At 32.3% G+C, this 18,033-nt stretch overlaps 3 protein-coding genes across 3 annotated transcripts; 1 reads left to right on the forward strand and 2 right to left on the reverse strand.

Moving 5' to 3' along the window:
- Positions 1 to 3,248: 3,248 nt before the first annotated feature.
- On the forward strand, positions 3,249 to 5,998 carry EMB3113 (Ribosomal protein S5 family protein). The gene is made up of 2 exons (XM_085704001.1): positions 3,249 to 4,024; positions 5,540 to 5,998. The coding sequence occupies exons 1-2, from the start codon at positions 3,360 to 3,362 to the stop codon at positions 5,787 to 5,789; spliced, it is 915 nt and encodes a 304-aa protein (XP_085560127.1). The 5' UTR covers positions 3,249 to 3,359; the 3' UTR covers positions 5,790 to 5,998.
- Positions 5,999 to 6,271: 273 nt separating this feature from the next.
- LOC146932342 (transcriptional corepressor LEUNIG-like) lies at positions 6,272 to 8,916 on the reverse strand. The gene is made up of 10 exons (XM_085704000.1): positions 8,715 to 8,916; positions 8,539 to 8,639; positions 8,132 to 8,235; positions 7,918 to 7,993; positions 7,734 to 7,816; positions 7,490 to 7,639; positions 7,264 to 7,416; positions 7,045 to 7,161; positions 6,762 to 6,962; positions 6,272 to 6,591 (listed from the first exon to the last, which is right to left on the reverse strand). Exons 1-10 carry the CDS (start codon positions 8,741 to 8,743, stop codon positions 6,445 to 6,447), a joined length of 1,161 nt encoding a protein of 386 aa, XP_085560126.1. The 5' UTR covers positions 8,744 to 8,916; the 3' UTR covers positions 6,272 to 6,444.
- A 668-nt stretch (positions 8,917 to 9,584) lies between these two features.
- LOC146932343 (transcriptional corepressor LEUNIG_HOMOLOG-like) lies at positions 9,585 to 12,526 on the reverse strand. Its single transcript, XM_085707751.1, has 10 exons — positions 12,483 to 12,526; positions 12,273 to 12,373; positions 11,749 to 11,834; positions 11,582 to 11,657; positions 11,351 to 11,433; positions 11,103 to 11,252; positions 10,854 to 11,006; positions 10,646 to 10,759; positions 10,357 to 10,548; positions 9,585 to 10,179 (listed from the first exon to the last, which is right to left on the reverse strand). The coding sequence occupies exons 1-10, from the start codon at positions 12,524 to 12,526 to the stop codon at positions 10,027 to 10,029; spliced, it is 1,152 nt and encodes a 383-aa protein (XP_085563877.1). The 3' UTR covers positions 9,585 to 10,026.
- Positions 12,527 to 18,033: the final 5,507 nt, after the last annotated feature.

Below are 18,033 nucleotides of genomic sequence, written 5' to 3' on the forward strand. Positions count from 1 at the left end.
TTTTTTTTTATTTCATCCTTATCATTTGAGATTCTCCTATTTGTAGTCATCGGTGAAATTTGACCACACAAACATGTCAATGTGGCAAATTCAAACATAATTTTTTTTAATGGAATGTCATTTTCTATGTACTTGAGTTAGTATATTTTTATACTATAATTAAATAATTGTATTTATTAATAAAATAAAAATAAATGAGGAAGTTAAGGGCGGTTCTCTGTTAAGCTTGAGTTTGAATTAAATAAAGTTGAATTGTTGACTAGTAGAAATGAAATGTGGTATGTATGAGGAAATTAGTACTCTTTTGAAACCCTCATGCTATGTATAGCTAGTTCATAAATAAATGATCTAGAGACAATTCTTCTCAAGAAAAATTAATGGGCTAAAGTTAGCAAAACCTATATCACAAAGGAAAGAAAAAATGTATCTTTTCAGGAATTTTTGTTAGGTTTAGTTAGTCCTTGAACTTGGTGATCGGTAGTTAGTCTATAAAAAATTGATTTTTGTTTATAATAGTGATCGGATGAAGTATGTTAGTTTGATGGTTCCTTTTATTGAATGACTATTGAGCTGGAAAATGTTGCTTTGAGATGTGCGCGAGAAATGGGAGTTCCCTTTAAAAATTTCTCATGATAGGATAATTATGTTCTTGAACTTGGTAAATGTTGAATAATATTATCTACATTGTTAGAATTTCTCTGGGCTGTTGGTGTATGTTGCTATGCCCAAGGATGAGAGTTAAGTGATTCGAAATGATTAAATATAATGTTTTTTTTAAAGAAAAATTGAAGATGATTGCATCATGGTAACATCTTGACATTTTAACTATGTTGGCATCCCAATGCACCTTCAATCTTATATGATCTCTCCAAAGGTATTATTTAAATGAAAAAACAAAACAAATAGGGTGGGTTGGGGGCATAAATCAAACCCACCAAAACAAGATCAACAAAAACAATAAGAAGGTAAGCCATCTCTGTCTCTAAAGAAACCTTATATAGAACAACTAGGTAAGTGATCCTACCAGACTAAACCATCAGTAACGAAGACAACATCAACATATGCTAGTTTGTCTGCACAAGTATTCCCTTCTATATAAATATGAGAAAATCTAAAACGGAAAATCCTAATGTTATGAAGCCAATTTTTCCATCTAACTTTAAGCCTCCAAGGAACCAAATTCACATCAGTAAAAGATTGAACAGTGAGGTGTACCAAATAGGTACATGATCCACACAATGCGAGCGTAATCGTGTAAATATCTTTTTATTTTTTTTAAGCAAACAACCATTTTTGTATATGAGACACAATCTTTACCGTCTCAATTAGGGGTGTTTAAAATCGCACCAATCCAATAAAAAACTGCAAACCGAACAAATCCAAACCGAAATCGAAAAAAATGACATTTGGTTTGGATGTATTAAAATCATTTTTTACTCAACCACATGATTTAGTTTGCGGTTTTTATTTTATCAACCGAACCAAACCGCAACATAAGAAAAACACTAATTAAACTTACGTCACCTAGACAAATACACATAGAAACTCAATGAAAACTTCTATAAAATGTCATATTTTCTTTCTTGTAAAATTTCTTCTTTACTTTTTAGTTCAAAAATGTATTTACGTGCTACTTGAATTGTCAGATAATGATAAAATCTTAATCTTTTACATTTCTTACATAATAAAATTACCTTTTGTTCACGTTTTTAATTTGGTCTATATGTTGTTGGGTGAAAATGACATTGTAATGTTGGATGAAATATAAAACATTGTTGGAAATATGTTGTGTTTTAACTTTTTAACTTGATTTTAACGTTGAAAACAAAAAATTGCATTGCCAAGAATAAAACCGCACCAACCAAACCAACCCAAGCCGTTTTGGTTTGGTTTGGATGACTTTTTAAAAGCCAACCGAACCAAATCGAATCGCATGACTTTTATGCTCAAAACTGAACCAAACCGCACCGCGAATATCCATGGTCTCAACCTATGTAGAAATTACAAATACATCCTTAACATTCTCTTTGGTCTTAAATATAAACAATTCTTGTTCAAATCATTAAATACCTTTTTTTAAGTCAAACTAATCCACAAAAATTATAGTTTCATTAACTAATTGATGTATCTGTCTGGTAATATATTTCAAATACACCAATTTTTCATTGAACATGAATTTATTTATTTTTGTTTATAGATAAAACCAGATGTGGTAACATTTTTTATAATAATTTTACAAATTAAATTGACCTTAAGAAAACATTTTCATTGAACATGAATTTATTTATTTTTGTTTATATTCAAAGGGAAATGCTAACCGGTGCCCCCAGAGCACTAGTTAAAGCGTTTAAATGGTAACTTATCATAAAAATATGTGTAATCAATGCATCGGAAATCGAAATATTTGACTTTTTTATAAAATAATTTCTTCTTTTAGAATCCTTAAAGAGTGCCCCGGGACAATCGTTAACAAGACCCATATTTAAAACCTGATAGAGTAACATTTTTTTATAATAATTTACAAATTAAATTGACCTTTAGAAAACACATTTGAGGAATAATTTGGTTGTTTATAAACAAATTCTGTGATCAAAAGAACTAATAAAAAAAAACTTCTACGTGTTTGCAATTTCAATAACTATAATAACAATATCTCGTACATGGATTTAGATCTTTTCCTTCCCCTCATTCTCTCCTTTTCCCTCCTTCATCACATTCTATATTTTCTCTCTAAATTTTGGAGAGCAGATTAAGAGAGAGAAAACAAATAAAAAAGTAAGGTAGGAGAGGAAGAAGTTCAAAAGAGAGCTAGACACCCTAAAGAGATGAACACAAATTAGAGAAGGAGGAAGAAAGAGAGAATGAAAGAAAGAACATGATCCAAGTACCTTGTATACTTGATGATCAAAATGACCATTTAATATATTTTTGTTTTTGTTTCGGTGACTGTTTTTTTTTATTTTATATTACTGTCTGCTTTTTTTTTACCACGCTTATGAGTATAAATTATGAATATTAGTTTTATAAAATTTTAATTTTGATTAAAATTACATGTATAAATATTTAATATACTACATATAATATAAATATTTTTTTTGGTTACAATATATTATAGATGTAAAAATGAAGAGTATTTTGTACCAAAAAAATAAAATAAAAAATGAAGAGTATAAAATGAGTATATATTTTTTTTTTGAGGGAGTATAAAATGAGTATATAGTAGTCTATCTACTAAAACCAAAAACCTTATCTCTAGTTAGTTTTTGCATCACTTTTGTATAATTTGTTTATCTTTTCAATTCATTTCATTCATGTTCCTCTCATAGTGAAACATCATCATCATCTTCATATCTTCAATAATGGCTGCTTCACCTTCTTCCGCTCTCAATTCTCTCTCTTCTCTCTCTTTCCGTTCCTCTTCCTCCTCCTCCTCTTGTTTCTCTCTCCTCCCCACAACCCACAAACTCACATTCCCTCTCACCAAAACCCCATTCTCTCTCTCTACTCTCTCCTTCGCGGTCAAAGCAATTCCCACCTCCGATGAATTCGACAACACCATCCCAGAAGAAGACCTTCCCTTCAACCCACCGGAAATCCCGGAAGGCTTCATTCCACCACCTTCCATAGACGACGGTCCAGTCGAAGACGAAGATGAAATCGCCGCCGCATACGAAGAGCTATACGGTGTGGCGTACAGTGGTGTTAGTGTGCTTGGAAATGATATAAATGTGATGGATAAGACGGCGAGGAAGGATACCGGGTTCGGTTCGGGTGCGAAGAAGGAAAAGATAAGAGATGGGTTGGAAGAAAGAGTTGTTCAAGTGAGGAGGGTAACTAAGGTTGTTAAAGGAGGGAAACAAATGAGGTTTAGGGCTATTGTTGTTGTTGGTGATAAGCAAGGACGAGTTGGTGTTGGTGTTGGGAAAGCCAAGGAAGTTGTTTCTGCTGTTCAGAAATCTGCTATTAATGCTAGGAGGAATCTTATTAGAGTTCCCATGACTAAGTACTTGACTTTTCCTCATAGGTAACTTTCTCTAACTTTCATATATTCATCAATCTTAATTTTGGTTTTATCATTTTTCATTACATGTTTTGCTTAAATGACATTAGACGTAATTTGATCCATGTAACCGAACTCACTTAGTGGAATAAGGTTTTGTTGTTGTTGTTGTTGTTGATCCACGTAAATGAGATTAGTTTAGCGAATTATAATGTCATTAGAAATGAGCAACTTGTTGACCAATGGGAAACTTGTTGGTCCGAGTGGAACTGGACTCTGATGTAAGGTTTTGAATTTGAAACTTATGGATGAAAAAATTGGGTGGTTGGTTTGATTCTTTTGTAAAGATTAGTCATTAGCATAGTTGGCAAATGCTTTGACATATGGCATGATAGTCAAAGGTAAAGGGGAAATCCTTGGTGGAGAATTCCTTCTTCTATTCTCAATGGAACAATGAAATTGTTCCTTACCTTTGCTTGTTTCTATCGAGTTTTCGTTTTTCCTTCTTGTGTTCTTAACATTGTTCCTTGATACTTCGTGTGTGACCTTGAATTGCATTATTCATAATTCACATTGTATTAGAGCTTCATTTGGATATTTATGTATATAGGAGTTATTGGGTACCTCATTTGAAATTCAGGAAAACATTTCACAATATAATGAAGCATTCTTGTGGCTTGATTCTAATATTATCATGATTACTTTGTGTACTGAACATTGAGGTAGAACAGACTCGGCTAATTTTTCTTTGACATGATGGAAGCCAGACCTGTCTGATTAGGTTCCGTGTCTCACATTGTCAAATTGCCAGCATTGCATTATGCATGATAGATTCTGTGCTAGGTGCCATAGGCAGCAGCGACTATCTTAATCTTATCATTATCACTATGTTTCCGGCTTTCTGCTATAGGTCGCAATGCCCTTCTTATATGGTGGATATTTGTCTGGCCTCCATATTAATATGACATTGTGGCCTAAATAGTGGAATCTGCTTTGTGGATGATTCACTATGTTGACATGTGACTACCTGTAATGCTCTATGTAAAAATGAGAAACGAATATGAAATATGGACATTCAATTTGCTATTAGCATCGTAAGATTTTACTGGCCTTCATTTGAGCATTTGATGGTTCTCCCCGAGGGATACCAAAGCTGAATATAACGCATCTGATTGAGGTTGTAGTTGGAGCATGCATTTTCAACTAGCAGTTCTCTTCCGTAGATCGCTGCATACGTGTTTGGTGCCCATTTGTGAATGCTTATCGCAGCTGAAAGGGCTCTTGCTGATGAATGCCTAAGTAACTTATGGTCACTTAAGCAACCTATTAAGATGTTCCCTGTTAAATTTCCTTAACTCAAATAGGAACTGAAGAGCAGAGTCTCTTCTTGCTGAGAGATGGAACTTTTATTTCAAAGGAGAAGCATATCAATAACTTTGACTGAGTTCCCCATGTTCTAAGATGCTAGAATTTTAGTTAGATATGAATTTTGAGTTGCTAATTGCCACTAATTTTATGTCGTATATAATGTTTTTCCAGAGCTGATGGAGATTATGGAGCGTCAAAGGTGATGCTTAGACCCGCTTCTCCTGGTACCGGAGTTATTGCAGGTGGGTCTGTGAGAATTGTTCTTGAAATGGCCGGTGTTGAGAATGCTTTGGGGAAACAACTAGGAAGTGACAATGCACTCAACAATGCCAGAGCAACTGTAGCTGCAGTGCAGAAAATGAAGCAGTACAGTGAGGTCGCTGAGGAGCGTGGGATCCCTATGGAAGAATTATGGAAGTAGTGAAATTTTTGAAGCCAATGTGATTTTCATACGTCAATCATTGTGATGTAGAACTGGTGTTAGTACCTCAGAAAGTGTTCCAACTGTTGTTGTAAGTTTCTTGGAAGTAAACAACTTCAAAATATTACTTGTTCAACCTGAATCACATTCTTCACTTGCAATTTGATCTGTATTTATGATTATCCAATTTATGCCTGGTTTTGACAAAACTTAGATCACGTTCCTTGTATTTTTGCTTTTAAATTATCAAATTAAATAATGATATGTTGATATGTTTTCAACATTAATAGCCTCCTTTAAGAATACGTCATGGAATTTAAAAATTATTCTGTGTCATTGTTTGATTTGAAAAAATTGACAAGGACTGTAAGGAACTTGGTATAAGTTCTGCACTTCGTCACAATTTGTGACTCAATTATGCAACACATTAATTGTCGTACTTCTTTTATAGCTAATTCACATCGAGGAACAAAGACCAAAAGTTTCATACACATGACATATTTCATTTGATTACATGTCTATAGTAGGTGTCCTTAGTTACAGCAAAAAAAATTCTTTCACTATATGACTAGCTACAAGAAAAAATTTGCATTTACACAAATTATCTAACAAATTCTAAAAACTAAAGCATGGAACGAAGACATTAACTGGAACTTCATTTCCATATTTTCACAGTACAGTCACTGCTACATGATGCAATGAATTCATTTTGAGTAGAAGCTGCTAGTCCAGCAATTGTTGCATTAGTATGAGCAGGAATAGGATATACTTGTCCAGTCTCAGGAATCCACAATTCCATGTTCTGCAATATGCAACAACTTTTTTATTTCTTACATATAATAACAACCAAAGACAAACAACTTAAAGTTGAAATACTTAAAAACATATAAGTTTTTCATTTTCAAAGGAAACAAACACATGAAAACAAGAGACTTCAATCCATAAACCAGCACAACAGGATAGTTTAATTACCTGAAATCCACCAATAACTAGTGCATTAGGGTATCTAGGATGGAAGATGATGGATTGGAACCTCTTCCCATTTGATTGATACTCATGTAGGCATTGTCCGCACACCGCAATCGACCAGACACGTGCACAATCTTCTGTGACAGAGGCAATCCTTTGCCCCTTTGGATCCCAACACATTGAAAAAATTTCTTTGTTGTGTCCCTTATAGAGATTATTAATATTTAGTCAGTCATGCTATGTTACACAAACTCATTATTTCAATCAATTTATAAGTGAACCTCACTTGAAAACGGTTTTGAACATTCCAAGTCTGAATATCAAGTATGGTGATAGTATTTCCCTTAGCAACTGCCAAAAACTTCCCAGATACAGGCTGGAACCTTATCTGTTGCCCACCTGCCTGAAATTCATTGTTAAGTAAAGATGGATCATTTATCAGTGAACTAATTCATGAAACAGATTGGAATTAGGTAATTAATCACCATGAGTGAAAATTACTCACTATAAAGTTTTTCATCCTAACACACTGAATGAGATCCCATACTTCAATTACATCAAAGCTATCAGATGAACAAAGAAGTCCTTGAAATGGATGGAAGTCTAATGACTTTACCACACCATTGTGCCCAGCAAGATCAAACAACACTGTTCCAGGCTATAATGGAATGAATGCTCATGTTACAAAATGGAAGGGAAAATATATGAAATGAAGAGAAAGTGACTCTCACTTTGTTTGAATCCCATAATTTTACTGCTTTATCAGAGGAAGAAGTTGCAAATATATTTGTTCCTGGTTGAAATCTAACTTCCGAGATGGGAGCTGAATGTGACTGTGATGTAATAATACAATCACAAGTATCCATGTAGCATATTAAAGGCTGCATGTGGTTAATCATAAACCAAAATAAGCATTACTACAGAGACAGTAATTAAGAAATTAAAATTGGAAAATTGATCAAATTGATCATTCACCTTCCTCCCAAACCCAGCACTTGCCAAAACCTTTCCATCAGACGAAAAATCGCAGGACGAAAGCGAGTCAATGCTTCGAAAAGCTTGCATAAGAAATTAAAGTAAACATAATTAGTTTCAACAATATAATTTTTAACATTGATAAATGTTTTCTCAAATGCATTTGCAGATAATAGAATTTTACTTGCAAGGGACTGAATAGAATATCCTTCTTGATATATTTGAGGGGTAGGGTCCCTTTTAGAACCAACGTTTAGGGCCTGAATTTTGATTATACATATAGATAAATAGTAAATGACATGTGTTTAATTAATAACACTATATTGCACAAATTAATTACACTATATGAATCAAACAAAACCAAAAAGAAACATTAATGAGCATTTAGACATAATCACCTGATTGGAGGATGGTAGCTTTTTTGGTAGTCTAGGCTTATACATGTCATCATGAAGTTTAACCCAAAATTCATGCAAGAATCCATGTGGATATTGATTAAATTCTGAAAACACAGAAACTTATAATATATAATAACAACAATAAGATATAAAGAAATGAATATTAAGTAGAAGAAACAATTAAGAAAAATAGCAGTGCAACTGCATATATATAGTTAGTTATGAAGCACGGATTCAGACACGGACACGACACCGATAATAATTTGAAAATAATCACATGATTCAATGTAATTATATGTGTTGGTGTCGGACACAGACACATGTCTGACACTGGGACATGTCTAATCTGAGGAGTGTCCGAGCTTCATACTATATTTTTTTCTTCTTCTGAAAAGGAGTATATATACCAAAGGGAGGTTGTGTAGTAACATGGCCTTCCTTTCTGAAAATTTCAGCAGTATAGGACAATCCACGCTTCTTCAGGTAATCATACATGTACATTCGGAAACTACAGAAAATAAAACAAAGTTTCAGTAACAAAATCAAAGAATAAGGAAAGAATAACATCTAGCATTGTACTCACACATCTTCATGGGAACGTGTTGGGTTCATGAATTAACAGAGAGTTAGCATGTAGTGTCATGCAAAAGAAGAATTTAGGAAATATTTTACGTTATTTATTGTTTGTGATGAACGAGGTTTGTGGTGTGTTTGTTGTGATTATTGACTAACTGACTCAACGTGTCTCATTTTTATCTTTTGTTACTTGTACATGAGTAATAAACAAGTAAGCAATTTTCTCAACGTGTCTTATTTATCTCTTTTGTTCCTTTTCATTATTTTTTAATCAAACTAATTATCATTTAATATATCAAGTTTAAATGTAAATTAATTATATTATATTTTAATAATTGTAACATTTTGCACACAATGTAGATTTTATTTGTGGAACTGGAAGGGATTGAAAATGAACCGTGCATTAAGGATCTTGACTTATTTGTGATATTTGGATTTTATATTCATTTCATTTCACGAACACATATTTTTATAGGTTATTTAGTTTCACATTTATAGGCAAAACTACTGAGAGTCATTTTCATTGATTTTTGTCTGAAATCATATCAATTTCTTCAAAGTTGTTCAACTTGCATATAAAACTTGTTTCCTTTTGGAAATCTAATATGGTATGCAGATTTCTTCAATCTTTTTTATATCTAATGGCTTGTTTGGATGTGCGGTGGAACAAGTTTTCTTGCGCACCAAGACAAAAATTGCCGTGATATTGTGAAGCTACTCTTTGTAGTGTCCAGTAAACGTGCGATATTGCCGTGGTTTCCAAAACAGCAAAACACATGCCAAGACTCTTGACCTTTATTTGCCGAAGGATCGATCTTAACCTACTACAAGTTCACTGAAGGTATGGTCGAACATAACATTACTTTATTGAAACACCATATAACTATAATATAGAAAAGCATGAGAAGCCTCAAATTTTTCTTCTGTTACTTATACATGAGTCATTTTCATTTGATTATTACAATTTACATCACAATTTCATGAACATTTCCATTGAAAAACAAAGACATGTTTTATTTGATTACATCTATACTGGCCTCAATCAACATCAATTTTTTTTTTCCACTACATGTTTTAAAAGACAAATGCTGTGTTTGTTGTAGCGGTAGGATCAATAAAAACGCCGTTTGCACAGAAGCTACCTTTTGTGGCTTTGATATTTTCATGGCAAAACAGCATCGGGACGCGGTATTTCTACTTTGGCCGCTTATCCAAACATACAAAAAGTGTACATATACACAAATATTATCTAACAAAAATCTTTAAAACTGAAATAGTGGAGGAATTTACACCAAATAACAGAGACATTAACTAGAACTTCATTTCCATATCTTCACCACAGAATTACTGCTAGCTGATGCAATATCGAATTCACTTCGCGCTGTAGTAGCTGCTAGTCCAGTAATTAATACATCAGAGGCATCTCCTTTAGTACGTATTTCCCTGGTCTCAACAGTCAACAATTCCAAGCACTGCAATAAGTTGTCCACAGATTATTTACTTACTATTTATGCAAGAACCTCCTTTAATTTTATTGTTTTAATAGGTTCAACTATGACTGAGTCTAACTGTAACCTCTGTAACAGTTACTTAAACAGAGATATAGATGGGACGCAACGATCATAATAGAAGCGGAGGGAAGTGTTTACCTGAAAACCAGCAACAACTAAGACGTTAGGGTATCGAGGATGGAATATGACAGACTGAAACCTCTTCCCGTCTGATTGATACTTGAATATGCATTGTCCGTCCGACCAGACACGTACATCATCTTCACTGACAGAGGCAATCATATTCCCAGTGACATCCCAACATATGGAATTTATGTCTTTGACGTGACCCTAATAGGGAACAAGATTCAGACTCATATCGTAGTAATACTATATCATGATACACAACTCAAATTTTAATCAATTATATGTCATACGTGAACCTCACCTTAAGAATGTTCTTAACGTCGAAAGACGGAAATTCAAGTATGGCGATAACATTTTGATTAGCTACTGCCAAAAGCTTCCCTGATCCAGGCTGAAATCTCACTAGGCTTCCTGCCTGAAATTCATTTTTATAAAAGTCATTGTACTCATGTGACCTATGCGTAGTTGTCATTCAGTTTTGAATACTAAAAGATGAGTGTAAGACTCACAATACAGTGGTTAATCCTGACATGCTGATTGAGATCCCATACTTTAATTACATTACAGGTATCGGACGAGCAAAGAGTTCCTCCTAATGAGTGGAAGTCCAATGATCTAACTTGCGCCTCATGTTCATCAAAACCGGACAACAACGTTCCAGGCTATATATATCATGAAACATCAAAACATAATGAATCAATCCTCAAGTTACAATGGAAGGACTAATGCAGAAGAGTGAGTAGAAGAAAGAGACTCACTTTTTTTGCATCCCATAATTTTACTGTTTTATCAGCAGAAGATGTTGCAAATATAGTCGATCCTGGTTGAAATCTAACTTCTAAGATGGTAGATGAATGTGACTTTGACGTAGTAATACAATCGCCAGTGTCGATGTAACAAATGAAAGGCTGTTTAAACCACAATATAAAGATAAATACATTACGCAGACACATAGTGGAGACAGTAAACAGACAGAATTTGGAAATTTATCGCATTGATTATTCACCTTCCCGCTTTTCCCACCACTTGCTAGAATATTTCCATCCAATGAAAAATCGCAGGACAAAAGCTTTTGACTACTTGTAAAACCTTGGTGTTAGAAATAAAAATAAACATTGAATCAACTAAATTTCCACTATTGTCATTTCAAATTGATAACTGAAGCTACCAACAAGATTTTGTGAAGTATATAAATGACAGAATTGTGATGCCAAAGATGTAAAGAATAGAAATTTACTTATAAAGTGTTGAATAGAATATCCATCCCGAATCATTTGAGGGGTATTGTCCATTATGGGACCAACGTTTGGGGCCTGAAAATTGAGTAATATATGACTGCGTTGCACTATATATGAAACTAAGAACCAGTTAATTAACATTGAACATTTAGCCATCATATATAACCTGACTCTGACCGGAAGGTCCTGGTATCTGTGGCATAGATTTTATCCATAAATCGTACAACAATCCATGTGGTTGTTTATCAAATTCTGAAAGCACAGTTAAATAAAATTAATCAGTTGCAGAAATGAATAAAAAATAAAGAAAATATAATAATAATAAGATAAATAAAAGAATATGTAGAACAGTAGAAGCTTATGTATCCTTCACAGAACAATTACACACGATTCTTGGGAAATGAATAGTAGTGCAAGGAGTATAATGCAAAGACAGAGAAACGATTCTTGGGAAAAATGAACAAAAAAACCGAGAAGACAAATAAAAATAAATTGTGGTCCACTACCACAAGTGCAGCTACAATATAAAGATTTTAGAGGTCTCGGCAATGACACTGCCACCGCAATGGCGGTATTATCAGCTACATTTGTCTACATTTTTTTGCAATATCAAGATTTGCAATGTAGAAATAATTCCTGGGTAAAATGACTAAAGAAAAAACTAGCAAAAGGGTGCAAAAGCATACGTACCAGGGGGAGTTTGTCCATTAATTTGAGCTTCACTTTGAAATATCGCAGCGGTGTTTGACAATCCTCTCTTTTTGAAGTAATCATGCAGTAAGGTATCAAGACTGCACAGAACAGACGATAAATTATATGGATAGGAAGCATTTTAAGAAAGAAAATAAAAGAAAGCAGCGCAAGAAAAGTGATAGAACATGCATGCAGCATTGTACTCACAGTTCATTTTTGGGATTTTTCGGGTCCAGATATGGATTGTTCATCTTTGATAAAGGAAGATGAACAAGATTAATGGAAAGATGGGGAACTAAGGTGGAATTGATAGTGAGTTTGTTAGAGAGAGACTTAACAAGAAACTGATATCTTTATTCAATGAATCAATTAACTGTGATTACTTATATACTTGATTAGTATAACCAACTATAAAAACTAACAAAACAGAAATCCTAACTGTCTAACAAACTAAGAGAAGCTGAACAATTCCAAAGGCCCATAAACAATAGAGACTTAAGGCCCATACATCTAAGAAATGCTAAATGTTAGAGCTTCTTTATTTTTTCATCGCCGAATGCTTAATTTAAAATTCAGAGAAGATAGAGCAACTAAACATATAAATTATGGTGGTAGAATGCATTTGACCCAAGTTATTCATCGCTTCTTTATTTTTTTGCATCAGTTTTACTTTATTCAGTTTAATGGGTTCAGATCCATTGTTTGTAGTTGAAATTAGCCCTAGCATTAGTTCTATACCATTAATATATTTCCTTATTATTTATTATTTTATATATTTCATCCAGTAATTTTGAAAAATTATATTTGATCGTTACCAATCCAACTTTAATCAATTCTTTGAATTTTAAACCGATGGTTCAATACTTGATTTGGTTTTGATTACACTTTACACTGAAATTACACTCTTCGAACATTATATAGCACAATGCTGCAACGTAACAGCAACTGAGCCGATTTTCCTGCAGTCGAGAATCCCGAAATCACACAATCATAATTTACAAACATGGTGGTCTATAGAATACAATATAATCTATCTGGTAAGTCCAGGTCAAACTAATAGAATACTTTGGTCATTTTGAAGAAAACTAGTTTTTAGGAATTATAGAAAATTGAGAGAATGAATGATAAGAAATAATTATTTTTTATTCATTAAGATCACTACTATTTTCATCGTGAACACTTTCTACTTATACAAAGAGAAATAGAAACTAACTTCTTAAAACTAACCCATAACTTGTTATACAAGTAACCTAACTAACAAACAAACTTGTGCAAAAGGGCTACTCTTCAATGGTTTTGTCAGCAAGTCTGCACTTGCAATTCTGTCATGCAATACTCCAGCTCAAGTTCAGCTCATACATTGACGTTCCAATATACTCAATTTCACAGGATGATATACCATGAGACTGGTGCATTTCCATGCATGAACACATATGTAATGTTGCAATACTCTTTTACATTTGTCACCACTCCAATCTGAATCAGATTATTCATACACCTCCTGTTTCTGGTTGTTTTGATTCCTAGCATACTAAATAAATGAGATGTTACAGGCATATCTAGTCTCCATGAACCAACTGATCAATCCTACTCCATATGCTATATCATGCCTAGTATAACACATGAATCTCAATGATTCAACTATTTTCATCACTATTGAACCTCTTCAGCACATCTCTTGCATATTTTCTTTGATGCACTAGCACTCCTTCTTTTGTCATTTACAAACTCCAATACTAGAAAGCATGATGAGAAGCCCTTCATTTTCATCTGTCAGTTATACATGAGTACATTTCCATTTGATTACGTCATAATTTCATGAACATTTGCATCAAGAAACTAACACATTTTTATTTGATTACATCTGCACTGGACAGAAGATTATCTAAAAAATAATAAAGACTGAAGCAGGGAGGAATTTACACCAAAGAACGTGTACTGCTATGTGTTTGGCCATTCTCAAGAATAAACAATTCCAAGCACTTAAATAAATTGTACAAGTATTATTTACTTTCTGTTTATGCAATAAGATCTTTTATTTGTTGCATAACAATCAAACACAACAACTTTAAGCAAAAGTACTTAAAACATAAAAGTATTTTTTACTCCGTCCAATTTTCATACTAATACTAATTTAGTGCAAATAACATAGTAAGTTTCACTCAAACAAAAGTAGAAGACTAAGACAAATGTAAAAGGTAATAATCGATAATCTAAACTTTATATATATCTTGTAAGCAAATTGCTCAATAATTCATGATGATATTTTAACTAAAACACTTCTAATTAAGGCAAATTACATGATAACATCAAGGGTATTCATCCCACACAAAAATCATAATATCATTCAAAATCATTAAAAAGATATACACTAAGACGAGACACTAATTGAATTCATCTTCAAAATCATCACTTGGAAGCTCGTTCAAATCAAAATTCTTCACAACTTTTGACTCGACTTCAGTTTCAGCTTCGTTAATCTTCTTCTCCTCATTATCTTCAAAATCATCACTTGGAGCTCGTTCAAATCCATATTGCTTGGAATTTTTTGCCTTTTAGCGCCGCTGTGATTCACATCGATATTGGCAGTTGATCCTTCATAACCCTCGCGAGATATATGCAACAGACTTTCAGCAGCAGTAACTTCATCATCATCAATATCCATATATCTTTTTCTTCTGAGCGCCTGCCGTTTCTTGGGTGGTAGAAACTGATCATCAATGGAAGATGGTGCTGCAGTTGGTGTGTTAGTAATACCGTTTTGAGAGTGACACCTCTTATGTTCATTCAATGCTTTGTTAGAAGTAAAAACCTTGTTGCAAACATCACATGAGTGTTTGTTTTGTCTTCCAACATCATTGTGATTATGAGTAGGAACAGAATAAGAAAAAAACCATGTAATCTTTTGTTTTCCAGCATGATTAGTATCATCAATGAAAGAGAAAGAAGGGTATTTGGCATTGGTTGTTGGTTTATGAGACATTTTCTTGTTCATGAAGGAATGGAGAGTACCTAGCAGAATAGGGTTTGTTTTGAATTTGAGAGTGAAAATTTGAGAGCGTATAATTGTTGCTTAAATATCCATTACCAATTAATCTCTACCATTAATCCTTCAATAAGCAATCAATGAGATCCAACTATGCCACATCATCGATCCAAAGGGTTTCATTAATACTAGGTTTCATTTTTTAGTTATTGATATCGTTATTTATTTTTTAAGCTGTTCCTTTCTTTTAGGTACAAATCTTTTTTTTTTTTAAGAAGCTAAATAGCCCACCCAAATTGGCACCGGAGAGAATCGAACCTGAGACCTTACGAAGGAGCAACCTGAGACCTTGCGGAGGAGCACACTCCCAAGACCCAAGTCAATACCGCCAGACCAACCCAAGTGGGTTTTTTAGGTACAAATCTTATTCCTTAATTTATCTATATAAAACTATTTTTTTTTTTTAGGAAATTAAACTCGTCTTATAATCTTTTTTTCTTTCTTTTGGTGAAATTCTTATAATCTATTTTCTATATAAAAAATATCTATTTTTATTTGAATTTTGTAAGAAAAAAAATTATTCATTACAATTAATAATTAAATTTTTCATAAAATTTATGAGATTTGACTCTTTAATTTAAAAAAGCAATTATTTTCACTATAGTTATGAGGTTCTCATAGTAATTATTTTCACTATAATATGTTGTCATTCTAGTGAAGGTAAGAATCATACAAAAAGCGCCTAAGGAAATGCCACCTAAGTTTTCTCCTTCAATTAATTACTAGTTAAGAATCATACATTGAGTCTGTTTGGTTTAAGTATTTTGGAGGGGAGGGAATATTTTTAATTTGACGTGTTTGATTCAATTTTTAAAAGGGGAGGGGAGGGGATAGGAGGGAAGCAAAATCCTTCAAACCCACTTTTTGCTTCCCCCAAATTGGAATTTTTCATAGGAGAGGGGAGACAATCTCTTTAAAATTGTATTGCATTGCCAAAGTTATCCTTACATTAATTTTAAAATCTCGATATTATCATTGGTAGAAATTTAATTCTTATAGTATCCTTGTAACAACTTTTATTATTATTAAGTTATATTATCCTTGTAACAACTTTTATTATTATTAGGTTAAATTATCCTAGTCAAGCAACAATAGAAAAAGCTAAATTTATCAACGTTTTATCATTTGTTCTTCTTAGATGTTTATTTCATTATATATTAACAGAAATTTGTTGTTGCTATTTTGAATGTCAAAGAAATATTTATCAATTTTGAATCAATTATCGTAAGATTTGTATTATTTTCTGGATTCTATCAATACTTTTTTTCTCTCACTCTTTTTATACTTTGAGATTATTTCTTTTTATTTTTTTAATAATGATTATTTCTTTTCAAATGAAGTGTTACTTTATTATTATTATTATTATTATTATTATTATTATTATTATTATTATTATTATTATTATTATTATTATCATTATTATTATTTATTATTATTATTATTATTATTTTATGATTATTATTATTTATAATAGTAATAATAATAATTTTATTGTAGTTGCTGTTGTTGTTATACTATTATTATCAAGGATGAATGAAGATAATGAGTGTACATGGGTAAATAGTAGTTAACTCTTTCTATTTGATAAAAATGATATCTACGTCGTTCTCACATTCGTATGAATACTCACTAGACGAGAATTAGTCGATATTAAGATATTTACAAATATTTGCAAATATCAACGTGCAAAATGATTTTTTTATACAAAAAATGGATTATTATAAAATAATTGACATTATGTAGATTTCTTTTAGAAGAAATTTATGTAGAATTTATTCCTTAAATTTTATTATTATATTATGGCACTAATGGTCATTTTACAACTGTTCCATGTGAGATTTGAACAATGTCTTTTGAAGTTATAATGTCAAGCTCTTACCACAAGTTGACACCACTTAGGCTTATTCGATCTATTCTGATGAGACAAAAATATTATATCGCACATTTCCACTTTGGCAACAAATTACTAGTCAAACAAAAATCAATGATTAGGAAATCCAGGTATATTTTATTTCATGTTGAGATTTTTTATTTAAATAATACGAAAATTATATAATTTTATACTAATTTAAGAATTCTGTGGGTACTTAAAAAATGTATATTTTATTCTATGTGTTAATAATTTTACTTAATCCAGCTAATTTCATTCGTCTGTGCATCGATTAATTTACGAGCACTAAAAATATGGTTTATTTTATTCTATTCATGTGTGCCCATTAAGATATTCATCCCGTACCGTCTCCGTGATGAATTTTATTTGCGGATACCATGAATACAAAATTTTGGTCATCCTTGATTATATGTCTAACCCGGACAACGCCAAGTAATTACACTACTTCATTAAAAAGACATGACCGACGATAATTACAATTTTTTTTTTAGGGAATTACAATCTTTTTTGTTACACCTAGATGATATGTTTTTTTTTGTTTTGGTTAATTGAAAGATTTGTTTGTTACGTATTTTTTTGTTTTGGTTAATAGAAAGATTTTTTTTGTTACACACCTAGAAAGATTTGTTTTAAAAATATATCGTAGAAAGATTTGTTTTAAAAATAAATCGAATCTTATCTCTTTAAAAATCAAACATATTTGATACTCCCTCCGTCCCGGAATAACTGACCCATTTTCTAAAAAAAAGTGTCCCAAAATAACTGACCCATTTCAATTTTCAATACAACTTTCATCATTCCCAATACAATATAACACTAAA

This window comes from Medicago sativa, chromosome 4 (genome assembly GCF_051527215.1).
Source record: "Medicago sativa cultivar Bolivia chromosome 4, Bolivia_mono, whole genome shotgun sequence".
In the NCBI taxonomy this organism is placed as follows: domain Eukaryota; kingdom Viridiplantae; phylum Streptophyta; class Magnoliopsida; order Fabales; family Fabaceae; genus Medicago; species Medicago sativa.

Bases quoted from the DNA above. Each gene is read 5' to 3' on its own strand.
- EMB3113 (XM_085704001.1), top strand. From the start codon at position 3,360: ATGGCTGCTTCACCTTCTTCCGCTCTCAATTCTCTCTCTTCTCTCTCT. The intron at 4,025-5,539 runs GTAACTTTCTCT...ATGTTTTTCCAG, and splicing joins TACTTGACTTTTCCTCATAG to AGCTGATGGAGATTATGGAG.
- LOC146932342 (XM_085704000.1), bottom strand. From the start codon at position 8,743: ATGAACCCAACACGTTCCCATGAAGATGT. The intron at 8,236-8,538 runs GTATATATACTC...CTGTGTTTTCAG, and splicing joins TACTACACAACCTCCCTTTG to AATTTAATCAATATCCACAT. The intron at 6,963-7,044 runs GTGAGGTTCACT...AATCTCTATAAG, and splicing joins ATGTTCAAAACCGTTTTCAA to GGACACAACAAAGAAATTTT.
- LOC146932343 (XM_085707751.1), bottom strand. From the start codon at position 12,526: ATGAACAATCCATATCTGGACCCGAAAAATCCCAAAAATGAACT. The intron at 12,374-12,482 runs GTGAGTACAATG...TGTTCTGTGCAG, and splicing joins AAAAATCCCAAAAATGAACT to TCTTGATACCTTACTGCATG. The intron at 11,434-11,581 runs GTAAATTTCTAT...TCTAACACCAAG, and splicing joins TTCTATTCAACACTTTATAA to GTTTTACAAGTAGTCAAAAG.